General features: G+C 41.4%; 1 protein-coding gene across 5 annotated transcripts in view; it reads right to left on the minus strand.

Annotated features, from left to right (window-relative positions):
• LOC136946502 (plakophilin-1) overlaps positions 1-25041 on the minus strand; it is a 40786-nt gene that overhangs the window by 8129 nt on the left and 7616 nt on the right. The window contains exons 9-15 of one of the 5 annotated variants that reach the window (XM_067240854.1): positions 24274-24441; positions 24010-24183; positions 23690-23843; positions 9739-9925; positions 9291-9375; positions 8847-8922; positions 6949-7908 (exon numbers count right to left, since the gene is read on the minus strand). In XM_067240854.1, coding sequence (XP_067096955.1) covers positions 8848-8922; positions 9291-9375; positions 9739-9925; positions 23690-23843; positions 24010-24183; positions 24274-24441 — 843 coding nt within the window. In that variant the 3' untranslated portion in view covers positions 6949-7908; position 8847. Of the gene's footprint in view, positions 1-6948; positions 7909-8834; positions 8923-9290; positions 9376-9738; positions 9926-19490; positions 19616-23689; positions 23844-24009; positions 24184-24273; positions 24442-25041 lie in introns of those variants that run through there. The other 4 variants (XM_067240856.1, XM_067240853.1, XM_067240855.1 and 1 more) reach the window with 4 other exon arrangements.

Raw genomic sequence — 25041 nt, forward strand, 5'->3', positions numbered from 1 at the left:
TCAGCTGCGCCTTTAGCATATTTAGGCGAGTAGCACTGCAGAGGCAGCCTCGTCTGGCAGCCTCGGTGCACGAAGACTCGGTCGAACAAAGACAGGGAGTCTACCTGCGGGATTCCACCGAGGATGGCCGACGTGGTGGATCACCTCTTCTGATAAGTATCACCCTATTTGTATTCTAATCCACCTACAACATATTCATAGCTCCTCAAATCCTTCTCTTCTCACATAACTGGTGCTAAAACCCTCTACTTTCTGAACAAAATTAACTCTGCTTCAAACCCCCACAAACTTTTCTCTACCTTCTCCACCCTTCTTAACCCACCTCCCCCACCCCCTCCCTCCACCCTGACAGCAGACGACTTCTCCTCCTTCTTTGAGAAAAAAGTCGCCGACATTAGCAGTCGGTTCCCTAAACCCACCTTTCCTACCCTCTCACCCTCCATGACTGACCCAACTAAATGTCTAAACTCTTTTTCTCCCCTGTCTGAGGCAGAGATCTCTGACCTCATTCTCTCTCATCGCCCCACCTCCTGTCCCCTTGATCCTATACCCTCCCCTCTCTTTCAAACCATCTCCCCCTCCATCATAACTTTTCTTCTCCATGTCCTAAACTCCTCTCTCACCTCTGGCACCTTCCCCTCTGCCTTCAAACAGGCTAGAGTTACCCCTCTACTCAAAAAACCCTCCCTTAACCCTGCCGTTCTCCAGAACTACAGACCGGTATCACTGTTACCCTTCCTTTCAAAAACAATTGAACGTGCTGTATCTAACCAACTGTCTAACTTTCTCTCTCAGAACAACCTGCTTGACCCCAACCAATCGGGCTTCAAGACTGGCCACTCCACAGAGACTGCCCTCCTTTCAGTCACCACTGCCCTCCAGTCTGCCAGAGCGGCTTCCAGATCATCCGTTATCATTCTGCTGGACCTTTCTGCAGCGTTTGATACGGTTAACCACCAGATCCTGCTCGCCAGACTTTCTGAGATGGGCATCACTGGCACTGCACTCCAGTGTATCTCATCCTACCTGTCGGGAAGATCCTACCAGGTTTCCTGGGGAGGCAAACTGTCGGGCCCTCGCCAGCTCTCCACTGGTGTCCCACAGGGCTCCGTCCTTGGACCCCTCCTCTTCTCTCTGTACACCACCTCACTTGGACCAATCATCACCTCCCATGGCTTCTCCTACCACTGCTACGCTGACGACACGCAGCTGTACCTGTCGTTCCCCCCGACCGATCCGGGGATCTCAGCTAGGATTGAGGCCTGCCTCACAGACATCTCCGCCTGGATGACCGAGCACCACCTCCAGCTGAACCTCGCCAAAACAGAACTTCTCATCATCCCGGCTAAACCCTCCATCTCCCACGATCTCTCAATCACCCTGGGATCTGCGACGGTGACCCCTTCATCCTCTGCCAGGAACCTTGGGGTTACCATGGACGACGAGCTCTCCCTCACGGCCCACATTGCTGCGGTCTCCCGGTCGTGTAGATTCACCCTCTACAACATCCGGAAGATCAGGAGATACCTGTCTGAGCACTCCACCCAGCTGCTAGTCCAAGCACTCGTCCTCTCCAAGTTGGACTATTGCAACTCTCTGCTCGCTGGTCTCCCAGCATGTGCAACCCGCCCTCTTCAGAGGATTCAGAACGCGGCGGCCCGCCTGGTCTACAATCTACCCAGACGCTCCCATGTTACCCCGCTCCTCATCTCTCTCCACTGGCTACCTATCATGGCCCGTATCAGATTCAAGACCCTGGTATTGACCTTCCGAGCAGTGAACGGGACTGCACCCGTCTACATCAAGTCTCTCCTGCAGCCTTACACCCCCACCCGCCACCTACGGTCTTCTTCAGACAACCGCCTGGTGGTCCCACCGCTCAAGACCGCCCGGTCCCAACACAAGCTCTTCTCCTGTCTGGCCCCCCAGTGGTGGAATCAACTCCCCACCTCCATCAGAGACACTGACTGTCTCTCCACCTTCAAGAAAAGGCTCAAGACGCACTTGTTCCGGGAGTACAACGGTACTTAGGAACGGTTCGCTTGACCCGATGTTAGTTTCCTCAAGGATCACAATGACTCTTGCTTAGAGACTTGTTGCTCTTGTGGTTAGTGGTAACTGATTTAAATTTTTGGTTCTCGCTGTGATATATTGTTTTATTACTGTTGCTTGCTTTTTCCCACAGGTACACTTGCACTTATAGCTGTTCATGTTGTTTGGTTGTGACTTGTTTAACTACATGCTCTTATGGTTCTTCCCTTTGGCACTTACTTTGGTTGTTCACAATGTGTGCTTCATGTTTTGGCTACTCGCGATGTTTTTTGGCTATCTTGTTGTTATGATCAGTGACCTATGCACTTTGTAAAGCTCTCTCTTGGAAGTCGCTTTGGATAAAAGCGTCTGCTAAATGAATAAATGTAAATGTAAATGTAAATGTAATCTACTCGTTCGCATCGGATGACGTTTCATTCAATTCTGAAGCAGCGGTAATGATGAATATGGCGGAACACTGGAGCACATCGTCGTAGTAACATTTTAAGTAGCCTAACATTGTAGACGGCAAACGTTATCAGTTAATGGCTTACACTTAACCGGATACATTCTGAAACGGCAAGAATCGATTAAATGATAATTCATGAACATCGCTAGCGGGGATGTGTCCTATGAAGGAACGAATCTATGATGCAATCCTGTTGCTATTTCATGTGTTATGTCTCTTACTTTAAAGAGACAAATCCATACTTACAGGTCCCATGACATGCTGTTTTGGATGCTTTATACAGGCTTTAGCGGTCCCCTAATACTGTATCTGGTCTACCTTCGATCGTTTGCACACATGTTGTCTTAAGACGACATAAGAGGAACATTTTCAATCGGAGCATTGAGCTTCATTCTCAAAGGCGGAGAAGAATACCAGGGCTTGGTTTACACCTTTAAGATATACCAAATGTGTACTGACAATGTTGAACACATATTCCAGATATAATTATGCGTCAGATGAGTAACGATAATGATGAACCGAGAAGCTTGTGAGACGGTCTGCATGAAGCCAGCGTCTACGATTACTGAATGCGAATTGATGTAACAACAGGCATGAACAATCATATTGCCAGGCTTACTAATCAGGGAATCCTAACAGAACTCCAATAACCTACTACATTATGGCGGAACTGTGTTCTGAGAGTAGTAGTGTACCACAATGCCTGTCTGCGAAGGACGGAATACATGCCTGTACCTCCAGGAATAAATGCGCGGCTAGACTGGTCTGCAGGGACCTCGATTGAGCAGAGTGTTTACCGGGCACCGGGCCGCCCTCCTTCTTCGCTGCGAATCCCTGGTTCTCTGTAAAAACCAAGGTCAAAGAACTGCATATTGGCATATGTGTCAGCTGTAAAACATTGAGCCACTACGCAGGCCGTATCAAGGGCGGGCGGAGGACGGTCCCAGCCAGTCGTCCGCTGTTGGCCCAATGCTGTGTATTGATTACAACGTAAATGTTTGTCGCTATGCTGACTGCAATAGGTATCTGCATGCTGCAGTTAGCCTGCGGGGGACGCTTCCCTGATCTCTGCCTTCGTCAAAAGGGCAAGTGAAGACCGTCAACCCCTTGTGAAAGTCTGTTCAGTGTGCGCTGGCGTGGTAACAGTTTATTTTCGGTTGATATTCGGCTGCCAGCAGTCCGCGAATCTCCGACACGCTGTCGGGAGCGCTGAGTTGGATTTGTTGAAGAGCGATCTGCACTGAACGAATTTAAGTGTTTTTCCGTGTTCTCCTCCTGTTGCATTTCCGTGCTATATTAGGCCCGGGTGGTCCGCAGTGCTGCTCTACGTTTTTCATCTTAAGATCCATAGATGGTTATTGTATGCACCTTCTTGCCACATTAAAATTCCCTGTTTGCGTGAACTTCCATGACGAATAAAGCTGATTCCGATTCTGCAGCAGCACATTGCCTTTATCCGCCTGTCACTACATAAGGTTGGGGGTGTGCACTTCCACATTAAAATCCTATGACTGCCTGGCTTCAATATTCTTAGGCATACTGTGGTGCGTTCTCTGTGAGCCCTTTTGCCTGTAAATGGGTCTGCTGTACGCTTTCATGGTGCATCGTTTCGAGTCCCGCAAGCTGCAACCGTTGTCCATCAAAGCATTGGTGGCAGGTGTCCAGTCGTACGTTCAGTGTGCGAATCCTGAACCCTATCACTCTCTTTTTACTGCACAACTACTGTAGTGTCTGCTCCGAGACAGGGGTGCTTCGTGCTAAGTCGACACCCTGCTCGATAGTGTTTCTCACGGGTTTCTGCGGTACGATGAATATGTCTATATGCGCTAGTTTCTATCCGTCTTGCGATATCACCATGCATATCCAATTTCATAATGGGAAGTGGGATGTTCACTATTATACGGAGTAGGGCCACTTCAAAACTGATGTGACGTGTAAAGGCACCCCATTGTGATGGTCCAAACGAACTACCTTTGTCCCCTATCCTTCATGCACCGGTACCTGCTGTACCGCCCCCGGGCTACACCTGATGAGCCCCTGTTTACCAGTGACGCAGCAAGGCAGCGACAGAATCATGGCTCACGCAACGCCACTGAGTTCTGTGCGAGCGCAGTGGCCTGTCCCTGGAGTTGTATACTGTGCATTCCTTCTGGATCGGGGCGGCTGCTTCAGGTATCTGCGCTGGACGTCGTGGAAGCGCATAACTCATGAGCGCTTGAAAACAGAGACTGTGACTGTGTCGGGCAATGTTTGCACAATAGAGGCTTGCATTGGATAACGCTCAGCGACTATCTACTCTAGGCATAGCGCTCAGGCTGAGCAGGCATAGCGCTCAGGCTGAGCAGGCATAGCGCTCAGGCTGAGCAGGCATAGCGCTCAGGCTGAGCAGGCATAGCGCTCAGGCTGAGCAGGCATAGCGCTCAGGCTGAGCAGGCATAGCGCTCAGGCTGAGCAGGCATAGCGCTCAGGCTGAGCAGGCATAGCGCTCAGGCTGAGCAGGCATAGCGCTCAGGCTGAGCAGGTCTGAGACCTCCGGTGACCAATGTGGTCCGCATGTATCCTGTGGCTGGGTGGCTTCGTACACACATAGCCTTAGTCGTTAATGATAGCATGACCTGGGCATCCAGAAAACGCCTTGTTTTTCGTAATTTGTAAATAATGGGATGTCATGTGGTCCTCCTGTGGCTCAGGAGGAGCGACGCTCCACTCTACACATAGTATAGACTGGCGGAGTGTTGGTGTTTTGGGGGATTTAACTTGTTGCTCCCTGCCTCATGTCATCCATGCTGCAGTGAAGGAAGTCCATTCCATTAACATTCCTCCAATGTTAAACCATTTTTCATGTATATGAATAAATGGTGAAATCAATCATGTGAGTGTCTTGACTGAACTACCAGAACTGGCAACTGTCTAAGGATGGCTTTGGCCATGTTTGTGAAAGACCTGTATTTCATTAAAGAAAAATGGAGGATTATTTATGTTTATTTATTAAGTCGAGACTTAAAACTGGTAGGAAAAGAATGCTCAAATAATCCTCTCAGACGATTATTTCAATTGAGAGGATTGTTTGAGTCTCAATTTGAATGAGACAATTTTTCTTCAAATTGTTGTTCTTTTGGACTTTGAGATCACGCATGTAACAGGAATATTGAGGAACATCAGTTGAAGCTACTGCAATAAAGCTTACCAGGTCTAGAGGTGACATGAGATTCCTACTGACTGAAAAATGTACAATGGTCTAGGATAGAGCCTAGGATCTTGGACAGTGTGGTCTGACTATACTGGTGTTTGAGAGAGGTATAGTTATTAACCCTTTCCAAATTTCACAGGCTCAGCCTATATCAAGTAATGGTCAACTGCATCAAAGGCTTTGGCAAAGTTGATAAAATAGGCAGCACAACAATGCAAGTGAGTTTGAATGTGGTGACATAATTTGACATCTTTAAAGGTACAGTGTCACATCCATACCCAGGTTGCACACGCAAGGATTCCATAGATAGACATCAAGAAAGAAGCCTGCTTATTATTCACAAGCACCACCAGCACCTTAAAGGGACAGTTCACCCAAAGATTTAAAATACATATTTTTCCTCTTACCTGCAGTGCTATTTATCCGTCTATTTTTTGGGTGCACTTTATTTGAGCAGTTTCATGTAGGAAATTTGGCAGAAAGAAAATAGTTCCTACATGAAACTGCTCAACAAAGTTTGTATTACCTTCAGTAACCATGTTAATTATATCTGGAAAGAGACATTGCTGTTGAGTTTTTCAGATTGATTTTGGGCACTTTGAACACCACAAGCCTCACCTAAAAATAAAAAAACGACTAATTAAAGAAGAAATACATAATTTTATAATAAAAGGCTTAAATAAAAATTATTAGATAATTTATGCTAACTTTTCATAAATAAATCACAAATTAAACGAAACATTAAATGTATAAATGTTAAATTTGTGTAATTATCTATTTGTGTATTTATATATTATACACGCATTTGTATATTATTCATTTGTTTACCCAAACAATTATTGTTATTTATATACTTTCATTTATCCATAGTGTAACTTGCTGCAGCAAATTTAATATGTCATCTCATCCATCAAAAGTCAGGAGGCTGGTTAAAGCTTCTGATTGGTTTTTATAAATACATTTAACGTCTCATTTACTTCGTGACTTATTTTTGGTGTCAATTATATAATTATTAATTTATTTTCTTATATCATTTGATATTCATTAATTTAAGCATAAATTATATACATTTTGTTATATTAGTTTTATATATTTAGTTTTGGCCATTGAAGACCTCCAATATGGAGGCATTTGAACTTTCGGATAATCATCATGATTCACACTTCATCACCAAAAACATATAAATTAATTAAAGTGATACAATACATAAATATCTTATTCCTATTATTCATACTTATCTCAGACCGATGCAATAAAAATATAAAATGTTCATGGTTTTCTGCAGATTTATTTATTACCCCGCGATTCCGTCCATGTTTTGCGTACCTGTGGTATGTGGTCCTAGTAGTGGCATTGGTAAAGTTGACATTAGGCAGACTACAAATGTCAAAATGTTCCATAAAGCTTAATAACAAAGAGCTGCATCAAAATCACTAATAGCAGTGGATAAATGTGAACAATGACTGTGGGGGTTCATCATTTTGTAATCTTTTTTTATTTTATGTTTAAATAGAGAGCAGGCTCTTGCCTTTCAGAAGACATTAACATATTCTTTAACATAGTAATCCTGTTATGAAACAGGATTCTATTTTAGATCATTTGTGAATTGTGAACATTTGTGTTAAATCAATTTTGTAACAACAAAACATGTTGCAACGCAGTGTGGAACATCAAAGCAAAACATACTTTTAAATTATTGCAGGTTATATCAACTGTCATCATGTGCAAGTGAAATTTGACTTCAAACGCACAATTCCACTGTTTCAATAAGTATATAAACCCAAACGCACTCTAAACAAAATTTGGAGTTTTAGAGTATCTCCAGCCAACCAACAAACTCCCCCTCCGGGATTACATTCCTCATCGGTTATCTTAACACTGAAAATTTGACTGTGAATCCACACACATGCCTCCCATCCCTCACACACTAGCAAGCTCCACACAGACATACACAAACACAGCCTTAAGGTCAATTTTTTTAACAAATACAAATATGATCACCTTAAACTGTTAAGCTGTGTTAAGTTGTTTGATACAAAAAGTAAGTACTTACTTTTGAGTAAAGTAAGTTATTAACTGAACACATAGCCTATTTAAGTATATTTTCCTGTGACATTAACTGAAGAACCACTTTATTATTCTGTAAAAGCTTCTCCGGTATCATCTTGTCTCAGAAAAGGTGTCCACAGCAGTGTCCCAGCTTGCAGGGACTAATCTGCTAGTCACATGCAGTCACAAACACACATGCACACAGACACAAACAGGCATGCAGAAACAAGCACATATGCACACAGAAAGTATGTGTGAGAAAGATATTATGTTACAAAAAACATTTCCCAGTGCCAGGAAGGCAGACACCAGTTTACTGAAAAATGAATTCTAGTTATGCACAATACATATTACAACACTTAAGTTGACTACCATGTAGCTACACAGATGCCTGTGGTAAAACATTGTAGGAACTGCTATGTAATCAAATGAATTTGAAGTATTAGCGGTATAGGTTATTATAAACTGCAAGAAGGCACAGTATAGGTGAGGGGTGTAAGGAGTGAGTAGTTTTTGTGTTACCAAAGAAAGATCACAAATTAACATCCACCACCTATAATCTTCATAGGAATTAACAGAAAAGGCTAGAAGGGTTTTCTATGCCATTAACATTAAAGTATCAGAATTTATTTAAACACCTGCAGAAACATTTAATCAAATGGAGTAAGTCGCATGGAGAAATTTCGAATAAAATTGTTGAAATACATACTAAGATTGAAACATGGTGAATGACACCAGCAGGGCAAAGGTGTCTGTTCCCAATGTATGCATTGAAATACAGAAAAAAAGCTGTATGCTTTCAACAGGCTGACCATCAATTTCATAAATATAAAGCACTGATGAGAACAAGAAATCCAAATAGGAGGATCCCATAGACCAGCTTGTTTTAGTGCTCACAAATGAGACAACCTCTCAAACACCTTTTATCTCATATGAAACAATTCCAACATGAACCAAAAACTATTATACTACTGAAACGTTTTTGTTCAATGTACTGTTTGTTTTAATCTATGATTTGGAACTTATTTGTTCATTTATTTATTGTTTATTTCGGTTTCATTCTATGACAGTTCAAAGATTTATGTGAACACTTACCTCAGTCACTTCCTCAGTCTACGACCTGCACTGACTTGTGGACCGCAGTAGTTGTGTCATTGACAAACACAGACTTGTTCATTCCAAGCTGTAACACACACAAACCACACAATTATACCTTGTTAATTTAAATGTCCTTTATGTTTCCTAAATCTTTTCTCTTTTGGTGGCGTATCATACATACAGTATGTTTAACCTAAATATACAAAATATTGATAAACTATTTGGTACCACTGTGCTTTGCATGTTTTGTCAGTCTGTCTCATCTGATTGATTATAGAACTCTCTACATCGTATTGAAAATCCCTTCTCATCTATCGCCTTTGTTTCGGTTTCATTGAGAACCTGTATTCCAGGATTCCTTTCCTTCCTTTGTGCTTGGAGGCCAGGTGAGGCAGGGAGCTGAGAATAAGGATTAATGAATGCAATGGAAAGAAAACACCCCTGCATGTGTACCTTTTTCAGCAGCCCTTGCATAGTCTTTTCATTCCAGAGGCTGTATAACAAGAGGGAGGCTGCTTTGCTAGCCTTGGGAAAAGACCTGAGAGAGACAGAGAATGAGAGACGCAGATAGAGAAAGAGACAGAGGAGAGAACAGACTAAATATATATGTGATAATGTACTGAAAGATCATCTGGCAGAGGGGGAACCTGTTTTTTATGTGTTACATGAGTTGTATACAGGGTCAGATGGCTGAGCGGTTAGGGGATCTGGCTATTAATCAGACGGTTGCCGGTTCGATTCTTGCCATGAGAATTGATGGTTGTGTTCTTGGAAAAGGCACTTACCCTACTTGCCTGGGGGGAATGTCCCTGTACTTACTGTAAGTCGCTCTTGATAAGTCTGCTAAATGACTACATGTAAATGTATACAATTGCTGAGGACTTTTTGATGGATGTCTTACCCGTTTTCACTGAGGTCACAGAGTGACGTCACCAGGTCTGTAGTAACAACTTTCTTGCCGATCTCAGGGTCTGCTAATAGCAGACTGCGGGCGGTATGAGACGTGGTGGCCATTAGGTCATCATTGTTGCCCATATTCTTGCTGCCAGAGGATAGGAGGGTGACCAGGTCAGGGAGAAGTTGTTTAGCTGGACAAAAAACAAGAAGCAAATCCATGTCAGTTGGATGCATCTGGTCAGAGTTAAGAACTTGACTGATGAATACTTGTTTACTTACATTTAAGTTACATTAACTACCACTACATGTAATTTATGAAACTAACTCTAATATTAAACTAAAACGCACAGTGATACAAATAAGTATTATATAACCCAGGGTTACAGGGCACAAATTAATTCAATTTAAAAGAAAAAATATTTATGAACGTGTTATCTTCACAAAAGTGACATACAAAAGCTTTTGTTAATTTGTTGAATGGGAAAAATTATGGCAGTGTAATTCAGTCCCAGGTTAATACTGTGGCACTATGTAGGCTACATATTTTATTTTATGTTTTTGTGTTGTGATGATTCAATTGTGATAATATTGCAGTGGGTACATTTGCATATTTCGGATTGCAGGCGGGAAAGTAAGGGTCTCGCACTCTCTCGCGCGGAGAGAAAGAGGCTACCAAAAACTGAACTGAACAAGAGACAAGAAGAAAGATAGAGAATTACATTTACTGAAAAGAAAGAAAAAGAGTTATTTCTGTTATAGTTTTGTTAGTAAATAGAGAGTAGGCAAGTAAAGTGTTTCCCAACCTTTTTCCAGTCATGGCACCCTTAGAAAAGTTATAAAATGTTGTGCCGCCCCCCAAAAAATGAAAAAGACTTCACTCTGCATATCATGAATTCTCATGACTGAGTAACGTTTTTAACTCTTACCCCAGAGTCGTGCCAAAACCTTGCCGCGTGATAGCCATCGAACGGCCGTATGTAATAACAAGCTCTGATGTTCCGCTCCCATTTGCTCGCATAAAATCGAAAATTGACGGCTCTTAAGTGGTCGTGCCTTGATGAAATTAACTATAAACAAGTAATTATCTACTGCTCTGTCCAGTACATCAGAGTTCCTTCGAAAGCGTCTTTGCTAGCAGTGCCTCCCTATGTAAAAAGCAGTGAGTGGCTTTCACATGTAGGTTTTGCGCTCTGACTACTAATGAAGCTCTTCGTACTTGCCATCATGGAAGCGGCCCCATCAGTACATAAACTGTGACAGTCCTTCCAATTCAACGCCCCCTGTTCAAGATACTCTGTTGTCACACAATATATTTCTTCTCCCGTTGTTTTGTCAGGCATTGATTTACAAAGAAAAAAGTTTCCCTTATGCTGTCGCCATCTACGAATAGAACATTTTCCAGGAGCTGATATTACTTGATTTGTGTATTGTTATATTTGTTGTATTTATACTGTACTCTGTAAAAAATAAATCTAATCAATAATCTCCTCATTAGGACTGTCCCTGATTAAGATTGTCTTTGGTCGACCAAGACTCGACTGAACACTTCTGAAAATAGACTAATCTAAATGTCAAACTTTTTTTTTTCTTCTATAAATGTCCCAATGTTTTTCATCATTTTGTGTGATGTTTTACCTCACTGTTTTAAGAGATAATCTGAAAGAAATACATACTTAAGAAGGGTGATTGACAACTAGACAAACATAAATGTACAAACATTTTCCGAATCTGACTCAGTGTAGCTGCTGGACATTCCAGATTCAGCTGCTATAAAATGAGCAATTACTAATAATAAGCCTCGTGTCACCAGTCCTGTTGTTACCGAATGCAGATATAATAAAAAATGCCTGATTGGTTATTATTTCTTATCTCTTACAATGTACTACAAATTACAAATATTGTTTGTTTAATATGGTAAAACAAACATTTGACCATGTATGGAGACAATGGAGTCTGACAACTAACTTTTCTTTGATTTATAAGAACATTCCCCAAGGACTAGTTGATGTGTTATAATGTGTGCTTTTCTTATTTAAAATGTTGTTTTAATTGATGTCTGATTATAACTTCCCTTCAGGAAGAGTTACGTTAGTCAATTTTAGATCCAAATAATTGTACCATACTAACAAAACCATTTATGAATGTATATTTTGTATAAATATAAGCAATCCATGAACATTTTAAATAACTGAATTTCTTATATACTAGTGTAATAATTGGACCAATACGCTGTTCCTATTGGTCCAGAAGACGTTCTCAAAAGTTAAGAAATATATACCTCGTTTATATACCTCCTGAAAGTTCGCAGAGGTAAATAAACGTTTTTACGGACCTAGCAACAAGCGGTTGCCTTGGAGATGTAGCCATTGACCTTAACAACGTGGCATCTGCTCGGCAACAAAGTAGCCTAAATTGCCTAAAAAAAACTAAAACAACCAAATATGGTTTTTGCACAGGTCCGCAAACGCCCCGCAATCGCTTCCCGTTTTAAAGAAGTATCTGAAGCAGACAGACGACGAATTGATGTTGTTGATATGTTGCCTTGGAGATGTAGTGACGTCAACAGTGCAAGTGCAGCTGATTGGTCTGCTCCAGATTCGACCTTGATTTGTGATCTTCCCACGTATTGTTGTAGTATATAAGAAACCAAATGTTTACTCCTCGACAGGTCAGCAAACGCTTTGTCGTCTCGATTTGTCTCGGTTAACAAACGTTTCAACAAATCTCGGTTTACAAAGGTGTTTGCAGACCTGTCGAGGAGTAAACATTTGCTGTTTAGAGTTACCAGCCATTTCACACCTATATGCTAATCTCAGGACGACGCCCAGTGGAAATAACTGACCGATCAGAGTTCACCTTCAAAAGGATACCCCCCTTTCGCTTGGATTATAAAACCCTGACGCACAAGCAAATCTTGCTTTTTGGTAAGGATTCACCAGAAGGGTTTGCGACACGTCTGACCGATCCTTAACAATCAGCAACTCACTGGACCACCAGGAACTTTGATGAAAGATTCCTTTGCTCTATTCGTTTGACGACGATAACGGAACTTTGACTTCTTCAAACTGACAACAGTAACTGCGATTTTGCTACATTTCTTACTTGTGACATTGACATGTTGTGATTTAATTTGTCCGTTTGATTTAGTTTACAAATAATTTAACCTAACTTTCGCTAGGATTAGTTACCATAGACTGTCCACCATTGTTCTGAAGCAGGGGTGTCCAAACCTTTTTTCAAAGAGGGCCCGTTTTGATAATGTGAAGATGCCTGGGGGCCAATCGTCCCTTCGGTCATTTTTTAACTATAAAAGTTACATTCAAATAATACACAATTTTCATTGCCATTTGAAAAATAAAGATAATTGTGACAATGTAACCAAATATAAGCCACTCAGGCAGGCACGTGAACAACTGTAAAAACACAATTCTGCCTTTTCATTCATATCTGGAGTCAGATAACATTGAACAAACTACATGAAATACCTTTTAACTTTCATGAACTTCATTTTAAACAGGAGTAATAAGTAATGCTGTCTGTTGTCTGTTAAAACATGTAAAAGAGAGCAAAATTCAGAAGATCATTCAGACAGTAATAGTTTGTGTCACACAGGTACATAACATAAAAAGTTATAGCCAAATCTTATTCAAGAGTTTAATAAAATAAGTGCCATAAGTCCAAGTGCTTTTGAATTTTCACTGTTAATAGTGACAGATGTTACTGTTCAAAACACACATAATTTCAGATTGACCAAGAAACAGATAACTTGCTGACACTAATGAGAAGGGTGATACTGAGATCTGGATTTCAGTAAACAGGCCAGGTCGGGTTTGACGGCACTGGTTGATATGCGTAAAATGTCGCGTAAGTGGGAGTCACTTAGTTTTGACGTCAATCGGCTCTTGTTTAAATTCATGACAGAGAATGTCTGCTCACACAAATATGTGGAGCCGAATAAGCTCAGCATTTTCTTTGCAAGTGTTCGCATTTCTGGAAACCTGCCATTATCCAGCTGCCGGTAAAAGTCAACAAGAGAAAGCTGCTGGTGTCTGCCGCGCCACTCGTCGTCACACTGCAGCTCAATGAGCTCCAGCGGTGGCGGAGCATCATCAGGGTCCACGGAGAGGGGAGAAGAGAAAAGCAACATCTCCTTTTCAATAGCTGCAAAATCCCGAAAGCGTTTGTTTAATTCCACAGAAAGAGATGTGACGTCTGTTGCATACCTCTCCATTTGCGCACCGATGTTGTCCTGTGGAAAACTGTCAATGACCTCTTTCAAAGCTGGGAAATGTGCAGTGCAGGGTTCTGATTGTGACAAGTGTCTTCGGAAAAGTTGCAGCTTGCTTCAAAAGGCCTTGATGTGTGCATAAAGCTGGCTCACCACTGCGTCTCGTCCTTGAAGATTAACATTCAGTGCATTCAGATCCTTCGTTATGTCAACCAAAAAAGCCAAATATGCCAGCCATACAGGATCTGACAGTTCTTGTATTGGTTGCACCTTTTCATCCAAAAAATGTCCGATTTCCCCTCTGAGAGAGAAAAATCGCTGTAATGCAGACCCCCGACTGAGCCACCTCACATCGTTGTGATATATAAGGCCCCCGTATTCAGCCTGGATGTCAAGCAAGAACTGCTGAAACTGGCGGTGGTATAGAGCTTTAGATCGAATGGAATTGATTGCCTTTACCGCCGGTTTCATAACGTGATCAAATTTGAGAATTTTTGCGCAGAGAGCCTGCTGGTGAATTATACAGTGGTTTTATAGCGTTACCTCCTTCTTCGCTGACTATTGCAGATCAGTGTGGACAATCCACTTCGTTCACCAGTCATGGCAGGCGCACCATCGGTAATAATCCCACAAACTTAACTCCATGGTAGTTTCATATCCTCAACAGCTGCACAAACAGCAGCGAATAAATCCGTTCCTCTTGTTTGGCCTTTGAGGCTTTGGAGGTCAAGCAGCTCCTCTGTTACGTTCATGTCGTCATCAACTCCTCTTAAAAAAATCAGTATCTGTGCCGTGTCAGATGCATCTGTGCTTTCATCGCAGGCTAATGAGAAATAATCAAAAGTCACTCCCCTGTCCCCCAATTGTCTATGAATATCTGACGATATGTCCTCAATTCTCCGTGCCACAGTGTTACGAGCCAGGCAAACGTTCATAAATTCTTGCTTCTTCTCGGGGCAAATGTTCTCCACCATTGTCATGACAGTCTTTGATAAACGTACCCTCTGTAAAAGGTTTGCCATGTTTAGCTATTAACATGGCCACTTCGTAGCTTGCTTTGGTAATGTTTTCATTTGAATCATTGGCCCGCGTGAAGAATCTCTGTTGTGAAGCCAGTCACTTTTTCAGAACGGTCACTCGCCGTTAGCTTGTCAAATGCATTAGCATGTTTTGTCTGGTAGTGTCTCTTTACATTGAATTCCTTAACCCTTGTGCTGCCTTCGGGTCACATGACCCAAAGGTTCATAACGAACCATCGTTGTGTTTACCCAATACAAAAACAAATACAAATAATTTTCTTTTAACTTTCGCAATGTGGGGGGTCTGAGACAGCCCAACGGTTAAAAGAAAATGCTTCACTTTGTTTTTGTATGCGGTAAAGTTGTTGCAATACTACGGTGGGTCACAATCACTGATGGGTCAGAATGACCCGAAGATAACACAAGGGTTAAACAAGGCAACCGCCTCTTGACAAAGTAGGCAAACACAATTGCCTCGAGTGTCAGTGAAGAAATATTGTAATTCCCATTTCTCCTGAAAGCGGTGTCAACTTTCCTCTTTTTACTTGCCATGGTAGAAATGATCGGAGAACGGTCGCGGCAACGTGTGTTTGAAAGTAGGTTGGACAAGTGTGTGAAACAGTAAAGCTGTACTAACTATCACACTGTTGCCTTGTTCTCGCGAGACGAACATTTGAACAATGCCAAAGTAAAAGTCCAATACCCTAGCGGTTGAAGGAGGAATTGCATTTGAAAGTTTTATTATTTATTTCATTTAACAGTGCTGGCGGGCCATAGATGGTACATTATAAGACCGAAGCTGCGGGCCGTATGAAATCTGACCGCGCGCCGCGATTGGCTAGCGGGCCGGACTTTGGACACCCCTGTTCTAAAGAAACCTATCTCTCTCTCTCCCTTCCCCTCCCCACGGGCTCTCCACAAGCCATTGTGTATTCCGCTCATTATAATATATACTCACAGGCTCACAGGCAAACTATAACTAGTTTCAACTCAAGACTAACCCGTAACTTCTCTGGTATTTGTTCCAACTTCTTAGTTCTTCCGCGTTTTTTGTCCTTTAACTAGCAGGGCTCGACAATAACGATGGCCCGGGGCCAGTAAAAAGTAACGTCGGGACAGTTAAACTAGCAACTCACTGGCCCGATCGGGCCACTGCAAATTATTGATTGAAAAAATCAAAATGCATTGTAAAAGTTAACATCCTTCATATGTTTTGCTATCTGCTAAATGCATAAATAACTTTGCAGCTCGTGGGGCGCATAGTTGGCAAATCAAGAGTTAAGGAGTGACGAGTGGTTGTCAAATTGTAATTCTCTAATCTCTATACATTTTTTAACAACTGGCGCGAGACTGGCGCAAGACAATAAAGTGAAGATGGCAGCAAAGTAGAGCTACGAGCTGAAATGGAAGCAACTTTTTTTATGGAACGAAGGTGCACTGTGTCGTTTGTCGTATGATCCTGTCTAAAGCAGACAAAAGTGGATATTTTTAAATTTTAGAGGCACCGACAATTTTCGAAAACAATACCTGACCAGCCATGCTAGCAGTAGCAGACAGCACCTGGTTTGCGTGACAGCTAAGCGGATGGTTGACAATCCATCTTCCAGGCCGTTGACTATGCTGGTCAGGAATTTAAATGTAGATGCCCATCGTGTTATTGCACGATTTATAACAACGGCATATCACGTAATTAAGACGGGCCAGCCGTTCGCCTCGTTCCCCCAGGCTATTGAACTGCAGCAGAAGAATGGTGTCGACTTGGGTACTTAGTATCATACTGATGAAATGCTATGGAAGTTTTTATATATTAGCATTGAGGGACCAGAGGTTTCAGTTGTGCAGAGAGATGGCTGTCAGCAGGGAAGAGAGCACGTCATGTTTGAGGTTAAAAGTCAATTGTTTTGCTGACTATTACCTTTTTAGTTTTTATCACTCAATGTGATTTCATTTTTGTTCTTTTTATATCCAGGATGTTTAATAAATGGTTAAACATGTTAACAGAATAACACAACTTATAAGTCTTTGGTTTTGTTGTAACAATGATAAATTAGGCTACAACTTTTGGAGGGGGGGCCAGTAAAAATGGTCTTGGGGCCAGTAAGTTTCAAACCCACTGGCCCGGTGGGGCCAGTGCCAAAAAATGTTAATGTTGAGCCCTGACCAGTCCTGCATACTTTCACCGATTCCTACAGTTTTTGTATCAAAACGTTCAGCTCCTTCAGGAGATGTGTGCTATGTCCTTTGGTATTTCTCACTTTTATACTTTTTAAGATATTAAGGTTTTTGTGCAAATTATTCTCCCATTAAAAGTAATGGTAAATCCTTTCAAATCATTAAAAAGTGTCCTCTTTCAAACGTAACTACTTCAGCATACTTTCAGCTAGAGACACCATTCAACCTTTAAAATGTTCACAAGACATTCAGCTATTCCCAAGTGATTCAGCTTTTTCAAATATTCAGCCAATATTGAATTATGACAGTTTGAAATACATTAAAATGTTTGCTCCTTCTTGATTTTTTATGAAGGAGCAGCAAGCAGAGTGCTGCCTGCTCTTTTTCTGATATTCAACTAAATTGTCAAACAAATTCCTCTAACTTTCATATAGTTTAACTTACAGAAACAAGTTATACCTTAAAATGTAGGAAAATGGGTCCTCTTTCAGCCAATGTAACTATTAAAGAGCTCACATTTACGGCTATAAGCCTTGAAGCGAGAGCAGCCTATCAAATTCTCTCACTAACTTCAATGGAGAGTTGGGTAAAATCCGTCAGAGAAAGCAAGAAGGAAGACGATTTCGAAACTGCCGGTAGAGACATATTTCTGACATCTCTAGTTTCGGCAGAGTCTTGAGTCCCGGAAAATATCCTAATTTTATTGATTGGACGTGTAGTTTTGTCAAGTCTAGGTCAACTTGTTTGAGGTGTGGATGCTAGGTAAATGTTCGTTTTTCTCTGCCTAGCTCGTTAGCTATCACAGCTGCGCCATCACCGTGGCAACCAAACAGACACGCACCATGAATGTTTTTGAAACTGCCAAAGGATTTGTATTTCTGACCGCACAGACACATAAAGGATATCTATGATTTCGGCAGAGTCTTGGAATGAAATATACGTAATTATGTGGGCAATGTAGAACAGCGGACAGATTCGATATTTGATATTTTGTTAGTTATGGCCATTCTAGTGACGCTACTGTCATCATGGCCGCTAATAGAACGGCGAAACCAGGTCACATACGGTCTAATAACTATCATTCATTACCTAGCTACAAACAAATGCTTCGTAACTGAAGAGTATTTACTTTTTATTGGCGATATTGACAACAGAGGTTAAGGAACTTGTCTTTAATCAAAAGATGGTCTCCGTTTTCAATTTGAAGCAGTTAGTGATGTGTCGTTCGTGAACGAATCCTTACAAGGACTCGGGAGTAACGAGTCCTCTCAAAGAGTGATTCGTTCATTTTCTCGTGGCCGCGCATCAGGACTGTTGCATAGACTCGTCCAAATCATTCGTTCATTTCACTCGGTCTTCGGGTACGAGTATTTGGATCATTTTTCACGTGACCTGCATAGGCTCTGTACTGGAGGAAACGAACGATTCGTTCATTTCCCGACTCGGTCTTTCTATGAGTCTTTGGATCCTTTTTTACATTTACATTTAGTCATTTAGCAGACGCTCTTATCCAGAGCGACTTACAGTAGGTACAGGGACATTCCCCCGAGGCAAGTAGGGTGAAGTGCCTTGCCCAAGGACACAACGTCAGTTGGCATGACCGGGAATCGAACTGGCAACCTTCGGATTACTAGCCCGACTCCCTCACCGCTCAGCCAACTGACTCCCTTTTTTCACGTGACCCGCATTGTATTTTTTAGTAGGAAACAGTTTCCTCATTCCCTTTCGCGTGGCAGCGGTTTTAGTAAGACGTGAATGATATTCGCTCCAGTCATCATACTGACTGGTTTTGTTATTTTCACTTTACATTTACACTTTAACCTTTACATCTTAACCGAGAAAACCCTGCTACAGGTGCATACTGCAGACTTTTTCAGAGCCACAGACAGCGACATTCACTGCCTGAAAAAGTGCAACATACGAACTTACGTAGAAGACGAGTGGGGAACGGTGCAACAGAGAAAGATTTTGTTGCATACTAATTTTGTAGATGTTAACAACATGTACATTTTTCAACCCAGCGCATGTTAGCATGCATTAGCGAAGTAGGCCAACTTACGGTTTTCAAGTGGTACATCATATTCAACGTTGAACTATGGAATGTACACCGTTGTTGGCAGAATGTGCATTCAACATGTTTGAGTCATCCGGTACTGATCAAATGCTTCCATACCACAGATTTCTTTGCCATTTTGCTTAAAGGATTAACACCAACTGTAGACAAAGTATGGCTGAGTTTAGGCTAACAGCTACAATTGTGCTCATGTGCTGTGTGCAAAAAACTAAACAAAACGCAGATTAACGAAAGGGAAAACAGTAACGCCTTTTTATTATATATTTGAGTTGCTTTATTTGTCTTAAATAATATAATCTACAATTTCTGTTGAACATTTCTTTAATTCAGCAATGGTGACACAAGCGGGACACAATTGACTAGTCGACTGAGTGGGGACAGCCCTACACTGTAAAAAAGATGAAATTACCGCATTTTTTCTGTAAATTATACTGTTTTTTTCTGTATTTCTGAATGACAGGAAATACAGATAGAAAGACAATGGCAAACTGTTAATTTATAGTTTTACATAAACATCACAGCCAAATGTTGTTACTTAAAAATACACAAATGTCTTTTTTTTTTTTTGAAAGCTCTCTCTTGGAAGTCGCTTTGGATAAAAGCGAAAATGAATAAATGTAAAGACTCCAGAGTAGGAAAGTTGATTAGATATTTGTGTAGCGGCAACGCTCCTGTTACCCAGAATGCCCCGCGGCAAGCTGAAAAGCTAAAGGTTTAACCCCTTCAGACCTGGCGTCCATTGGAATGGACATTGCATATTTCTGGGTCTAAACCAATAGAAAATCTGTGATTTCATTATTTGAATGATGCTTATCATTCATTGGTTCCTTATTATCCAATCACAATGGTGCACAAATGACCTTTGACTTGATCTGAGAGCGCTTCAGACATCAGACAAGACAAGCATGGCTCTGAAGCTCGAGAGAGGGAGGAGTAAGTGCCTATATTTCATTAAAAATGTTAATTAATGTTCATGCTAGCCTAATACATTTTCTCTCAGCATAATTTTAACCATTTCAAGTGTTAATATTTCAAGTTATTTTGACAATATTCCATTTAATTAAGTTACAGGATTTTTTAAAAGTTTAAGGTCCATCCCAATGGACATCGGGAGTCAAGAGATATTAGCCAGCACACATTTAGTCAGTGTCTACATGCAAAGAAAAAAATACCTATAAGCATTTCATAGCTAAACTATGACTTCACAATTGATTTATATTGTGTGTATATATATTTATATTAGGTATATAACCCATTTTATCACACATGTGCTTTTAGAGTATAAAGTCGCAGACTTCCTAGATCACCTTGTAAATGGAGAGTTATCTGATCTTGACTGCTTGGATTCAGGAAATGAGGAAGATAAGAGCAGGAATGAGATAGAGGGTAAGTGTAGATGTTGAGAGTATAGTACAAAGTTGTATGCCTTATATAATATGTAAATTGCATAAAATATGAGTGAGACTATGGAAAAATAGTTATAAATCGAATTGTTTTGTTATTGGATAGGACGAGGGAGAGAGAAAAGTGACAGTGAAGAGGTTCCATGCATGCTTGAAGAACTTGAGGTGGAAGCTGAGGTTGAGATAGAAGAAAGTGTAGTGTGACACTATGATCCGTGACAGATTCTTCCAGCTTCGGTCACATTTGCATTTGGTTAACAATTTGGAGAGGCCAGCAGAGAACAATGACGTGTTTTATAAGGTACGTCCTCTCTATGATGCCCTGCGCAGGAGATGCTTGGAGCTTCCACTAGAGGAAAACCTTTGTGTTGACGAACAAATGGTGCCATTTCGTGGAGCTCTCTCCGTCAAGCAGTATGTTAAAGGCAAGCCACACCCTTGGGGGGTGAAATTATACTTCCTGTGTGGGAAAAGTGGCATGGCCTATGACTTCCTGCTGCATCAAGGCTACAATGGAAGTGTCAGAGCAGTTGAAGACGCAGCTAGGACTTGGAGCTGGAGTGGTGTACCATCTCTGCCAGCGCATCAGAGGCCAACCACAAATTGTATTTTGACAATTATTTCACGTCATACAATATTCTGGAACTGCTGGCTGAGAGGAAAATTCATGCCGCTGGAACAGCAAGGATCTGTCGCTTTGCCAACCCTCCTCTACAGTCCGACAAAGTGATGACAAAAATGCCACGAGGAAGCTGCGATGAAGCTGTAAGCCGTGATGGTAAGGTCGCATTGGTCAAATGGTGTGACAGCAGATCAGTTGTCATGGCCTCCAACTTTGTTGGTGTTGGCAGGATGGATGAGGTGCAGCGGTGGGATAAAAAGCAGAAAAGATTTTTGAAGGTGTCCCGTCCAGAGGTGGTCAAGCTGTACAATGAAGCGATGGGAGGTGTTGACCTGCTTGATCAACTTGTCAGTCTGTACCGCACAGAAATTCGGTCAAGAAAGTGGACCCTGAGAATGATCACACACGCTTTTGATCTGGCTGTGGTCAACAGTTGGCTGGAGTACAGGCTGGATGCCAAGAGGGCCAATCTCCAGACAAAAGACACCCTGGATCTCCTCCATTTCAAGATGAATGTGGCCCGGTGTCTGGTGAGTGTCCATAAACCAGTGGCAGCAAAACGTGGAAGGCCCAGTATGTCTCCAGAGCCACAACCACATGCCCACAGACCACAAGTTCAAGATGCAAGACCTCTACCTGAAGTGCAGTATGATATGGTTGACCACATGCCAAATTATGATGAGAAGACAGAGGCCACCAGGTGCAAGAGGCCATACTGCACAGGAAAAACACGTGTATTCTGTGACAAATGCAACATCCACCTTTGCTTTGTGCCACACCGAAACTGCTTTCAGGCTGCTCATCGCAAATGAGAGAATATATGGGAAAATCCGGGAGATGTATTTTTGTTATTTTCCATTTGTTTAATAGTTGTGTGATCTGTTATTAGCTTACAATATTAAAAGTATGACAATAAGATAAGATAATAAGATAATAATCAACTTAATTGTGTTTGGAGGTTCCACTGTTACATGATTCATATGTTAAAAACATGGCCTATGTAAAACTAAGTTTTCATGGCGTTTTACGCTCATTTGGTCCTGGCGTCCATTGTAATGGACATGAAAAAATACCAATAAAAACATGAGTTTTCAAAAAAGTTTTTTCCCCTTTATTTCTATGCTATAACGGAGTAAGAAGCAACTAGGAACAATTTATTTTGCCCAGCAGAAAAAATTCAGGTCTGAAGGGGCTAAGCTTAGTTAGATAAGCATTGTTTGTTTTGTTGTTGTGTTCGTTCTGTTTTGATATGTGTAATGTGATGGTCTGTAGTTTGGATACATTAAGTGTTCACCCTGAGTGTGAATGTTGTCCAGTTAGATGACGATCTAACCTGTCTAATAAACCTAACGTGCGGCGAGCAATATTCCTCTCCAATTTGCACAGCTAGCCGGCGCTACAGTTAAATCTGAAGCGCCGGTAATATCTGTAGTATCTGGATGCTGATTACAGCATCTGGATGCTGTATGTTGTGCACACGACTTGTTTTGAATGAAAATGTTAAATCGTTATCTTATTTTGGCTTTATTTAATTTTTTTTATTTATTGAAAATGCTGTTTTTTTTTTAGAGAAGTTCAATTAATAAAAGTTATATTTACCCGCAAAGAACAGCCTGTAATGTAATATTACAGATATATCTTGTAAATTTGGTACAGGAAAAAATCTATTATTTTACGGTTAATTAATGTTAATTAAAAAAACAATGTTTTTACTGCAATTTAATGGGTTTAATCTGGCGTCCTAGCTGCCAGATTGTTCCAATTTTTTTACTAGTTTTTTTTTACAGTGTACTCCTCATATAGATTAGAGTCAATATCCAAAAGTAAATCCCGTTTTCCAGAATAAGTCCCGTAATCAAATTAATATAATATAGTGATAAGATAGTGATAAACCCATAGATATTTTAAAAGCAGAAAAACCAAACTAATAAGAATAATTAGCTAAAACGTAGGGTAATCAGGGAGGACAATTATTTCACATTTTCATGTAAAATATTTTTTCAAGTTTCATTAATTTGGGGAATTACTATTTTTATTTTATTTTTTTGTGTGTTTCTTGTCATTGCATAATTTACCAATTGTTGTTTATTTATTTATTATTACTTGAGAAGAAAAATAAAACTGAAGTAATAGAGAACTAATATCCTAAATAATAACAACAAACATTCTCTTACCTCTGAAATATAGCTCATGTGTCAGTGTGTTTCATTCTGTTGTGCAAACAGGTACCATCTTTCCAAAGACCTTAATCTTCTGATCAACTGTCCCATTATATTATTATTTTCTTGTAGCAAAGTTAAACACTCGTTAAAATTGAGTAAAATAAAAGTGATAACTATTGTTTTGAAAATAGTGAAGTACGCAAATATACCTGTCGCTTGCAGTTGCAGTTAATTGCAGATAGACAAATACTCTATTTTACAGGCTGCAATCTTACCCATGGTGCTTTGCAGGCTGGCAGTGCGAGAGATGTTGCCCACTAGAGACATGGCTGACTTCTGCAGGCTGGGGTTGGGAGACTGGATCAGGGGGGATACATAGCCTAGAGCACCAAGTTTCTGAACCAGGGTCTGGCTCATCACACTTGACACCTAAACACACCGGGAATAGAGAAGGGTCAATGTAGAAAATATAAAATCTGCCAGCTAGCCAGCCTGTCTCCTAGTTACTCATTCAAACATTCCATGTCTCTCTCCCTACACCTTTCCCTCTCCCCATTAGTCCCTCCATCCATCCCTTTCTCTCGATTTCTCTCACCAGCCCCTTGTTGGCAGTGATGTTCTGCAGGGCTCCGCAGCAAGCCTCCAGTGTAGCTTCCTTCTGGGCGGAGCCGAGCAGAGACAGGTACATCTTCATGGCCTTGGAGTGACACAGCCAGGACACGCCTTCAGGCTCGCTCTCCTCCGCAGGCACAGGGTAACTGAAACTATCCTGTGGAGACAGAGGAGGATAGTGAAAGCATCCAAACCAGCCATTCTGAGCTACACTGAGCCAATGTGAAAGTATTTGTGGACTGCTCACCTCTCTGTTGATTTTGCTACTCTTGGGGCTAAAGCAGCCAATGGTGGGGCTCTTTTGTCCCCCTGGGGGCTGCTCTGTTGAGGAGATGAACTTGGAGAAGCACTGGGGGACCTCCTTCTCTAGCTGGAAGGTCAGATTATGTAGGATACACGCACAGTTCTCCACTGACTGAAAAAGAGAGGGCGAGAGAGAAGAGAATGAGAGGAGGTTGAATTTGGGTTACCATAGTGACATAGTAGTACACAGTGTTGGGAAAGTTCACTTTCTACATGAACTAGTTCAGTTCATAGTTCACAAATTTTAAAATGAACTAGTTCAGTTCATAGTTCATAATTCCAAATTTTTAACTAAGTTCACAGCTCCAAAAAATGAACTAGTAACAGCCAATATAGAACCACAGACGGTGCGGCGATGCGACACTGGTGGCTGTCGTTGCCAGATTGAAATCTCTATCTGTCTGCAATACCGCTCTCGGCCTCTACGCAACTTCGGCGCTCTCACACTTGCCAGGCAGACAGTAGAAGAAAGCACACGCAGCGATTGACTGGTTGGGCAACCCTGGATACAGTACTGTCAACGGTGTGTTTTTCGCTTGGAAGTCTCTAGAAATCTGGCACCTTATCTTACCTGAACAAAATTAAAAAGAGTGAACGTGCCGTTCACAGACTCCAGAATGAACGCGTTCACAGTATCGTTCATCAGGCAGTAATACAGTACGTTCAGTTCACGTTCACCAAAATTATAAACGAGTTCATGAACTGTCGTTCA

Source organism: Osmerus mordax, chromosome 7 (genome assembly GCF_038355195.1).
Source record: "Osmerus mordax isolate fOsmMor3 chromosome 7, fOsmMor3.pri, whole genome shotgun sequence".
NCBI lineage: Eukaryota > Metazoa > Chordata > Actinopteri > Osmeriformes > Osmeridae > Osmerus > Osmerus mordax.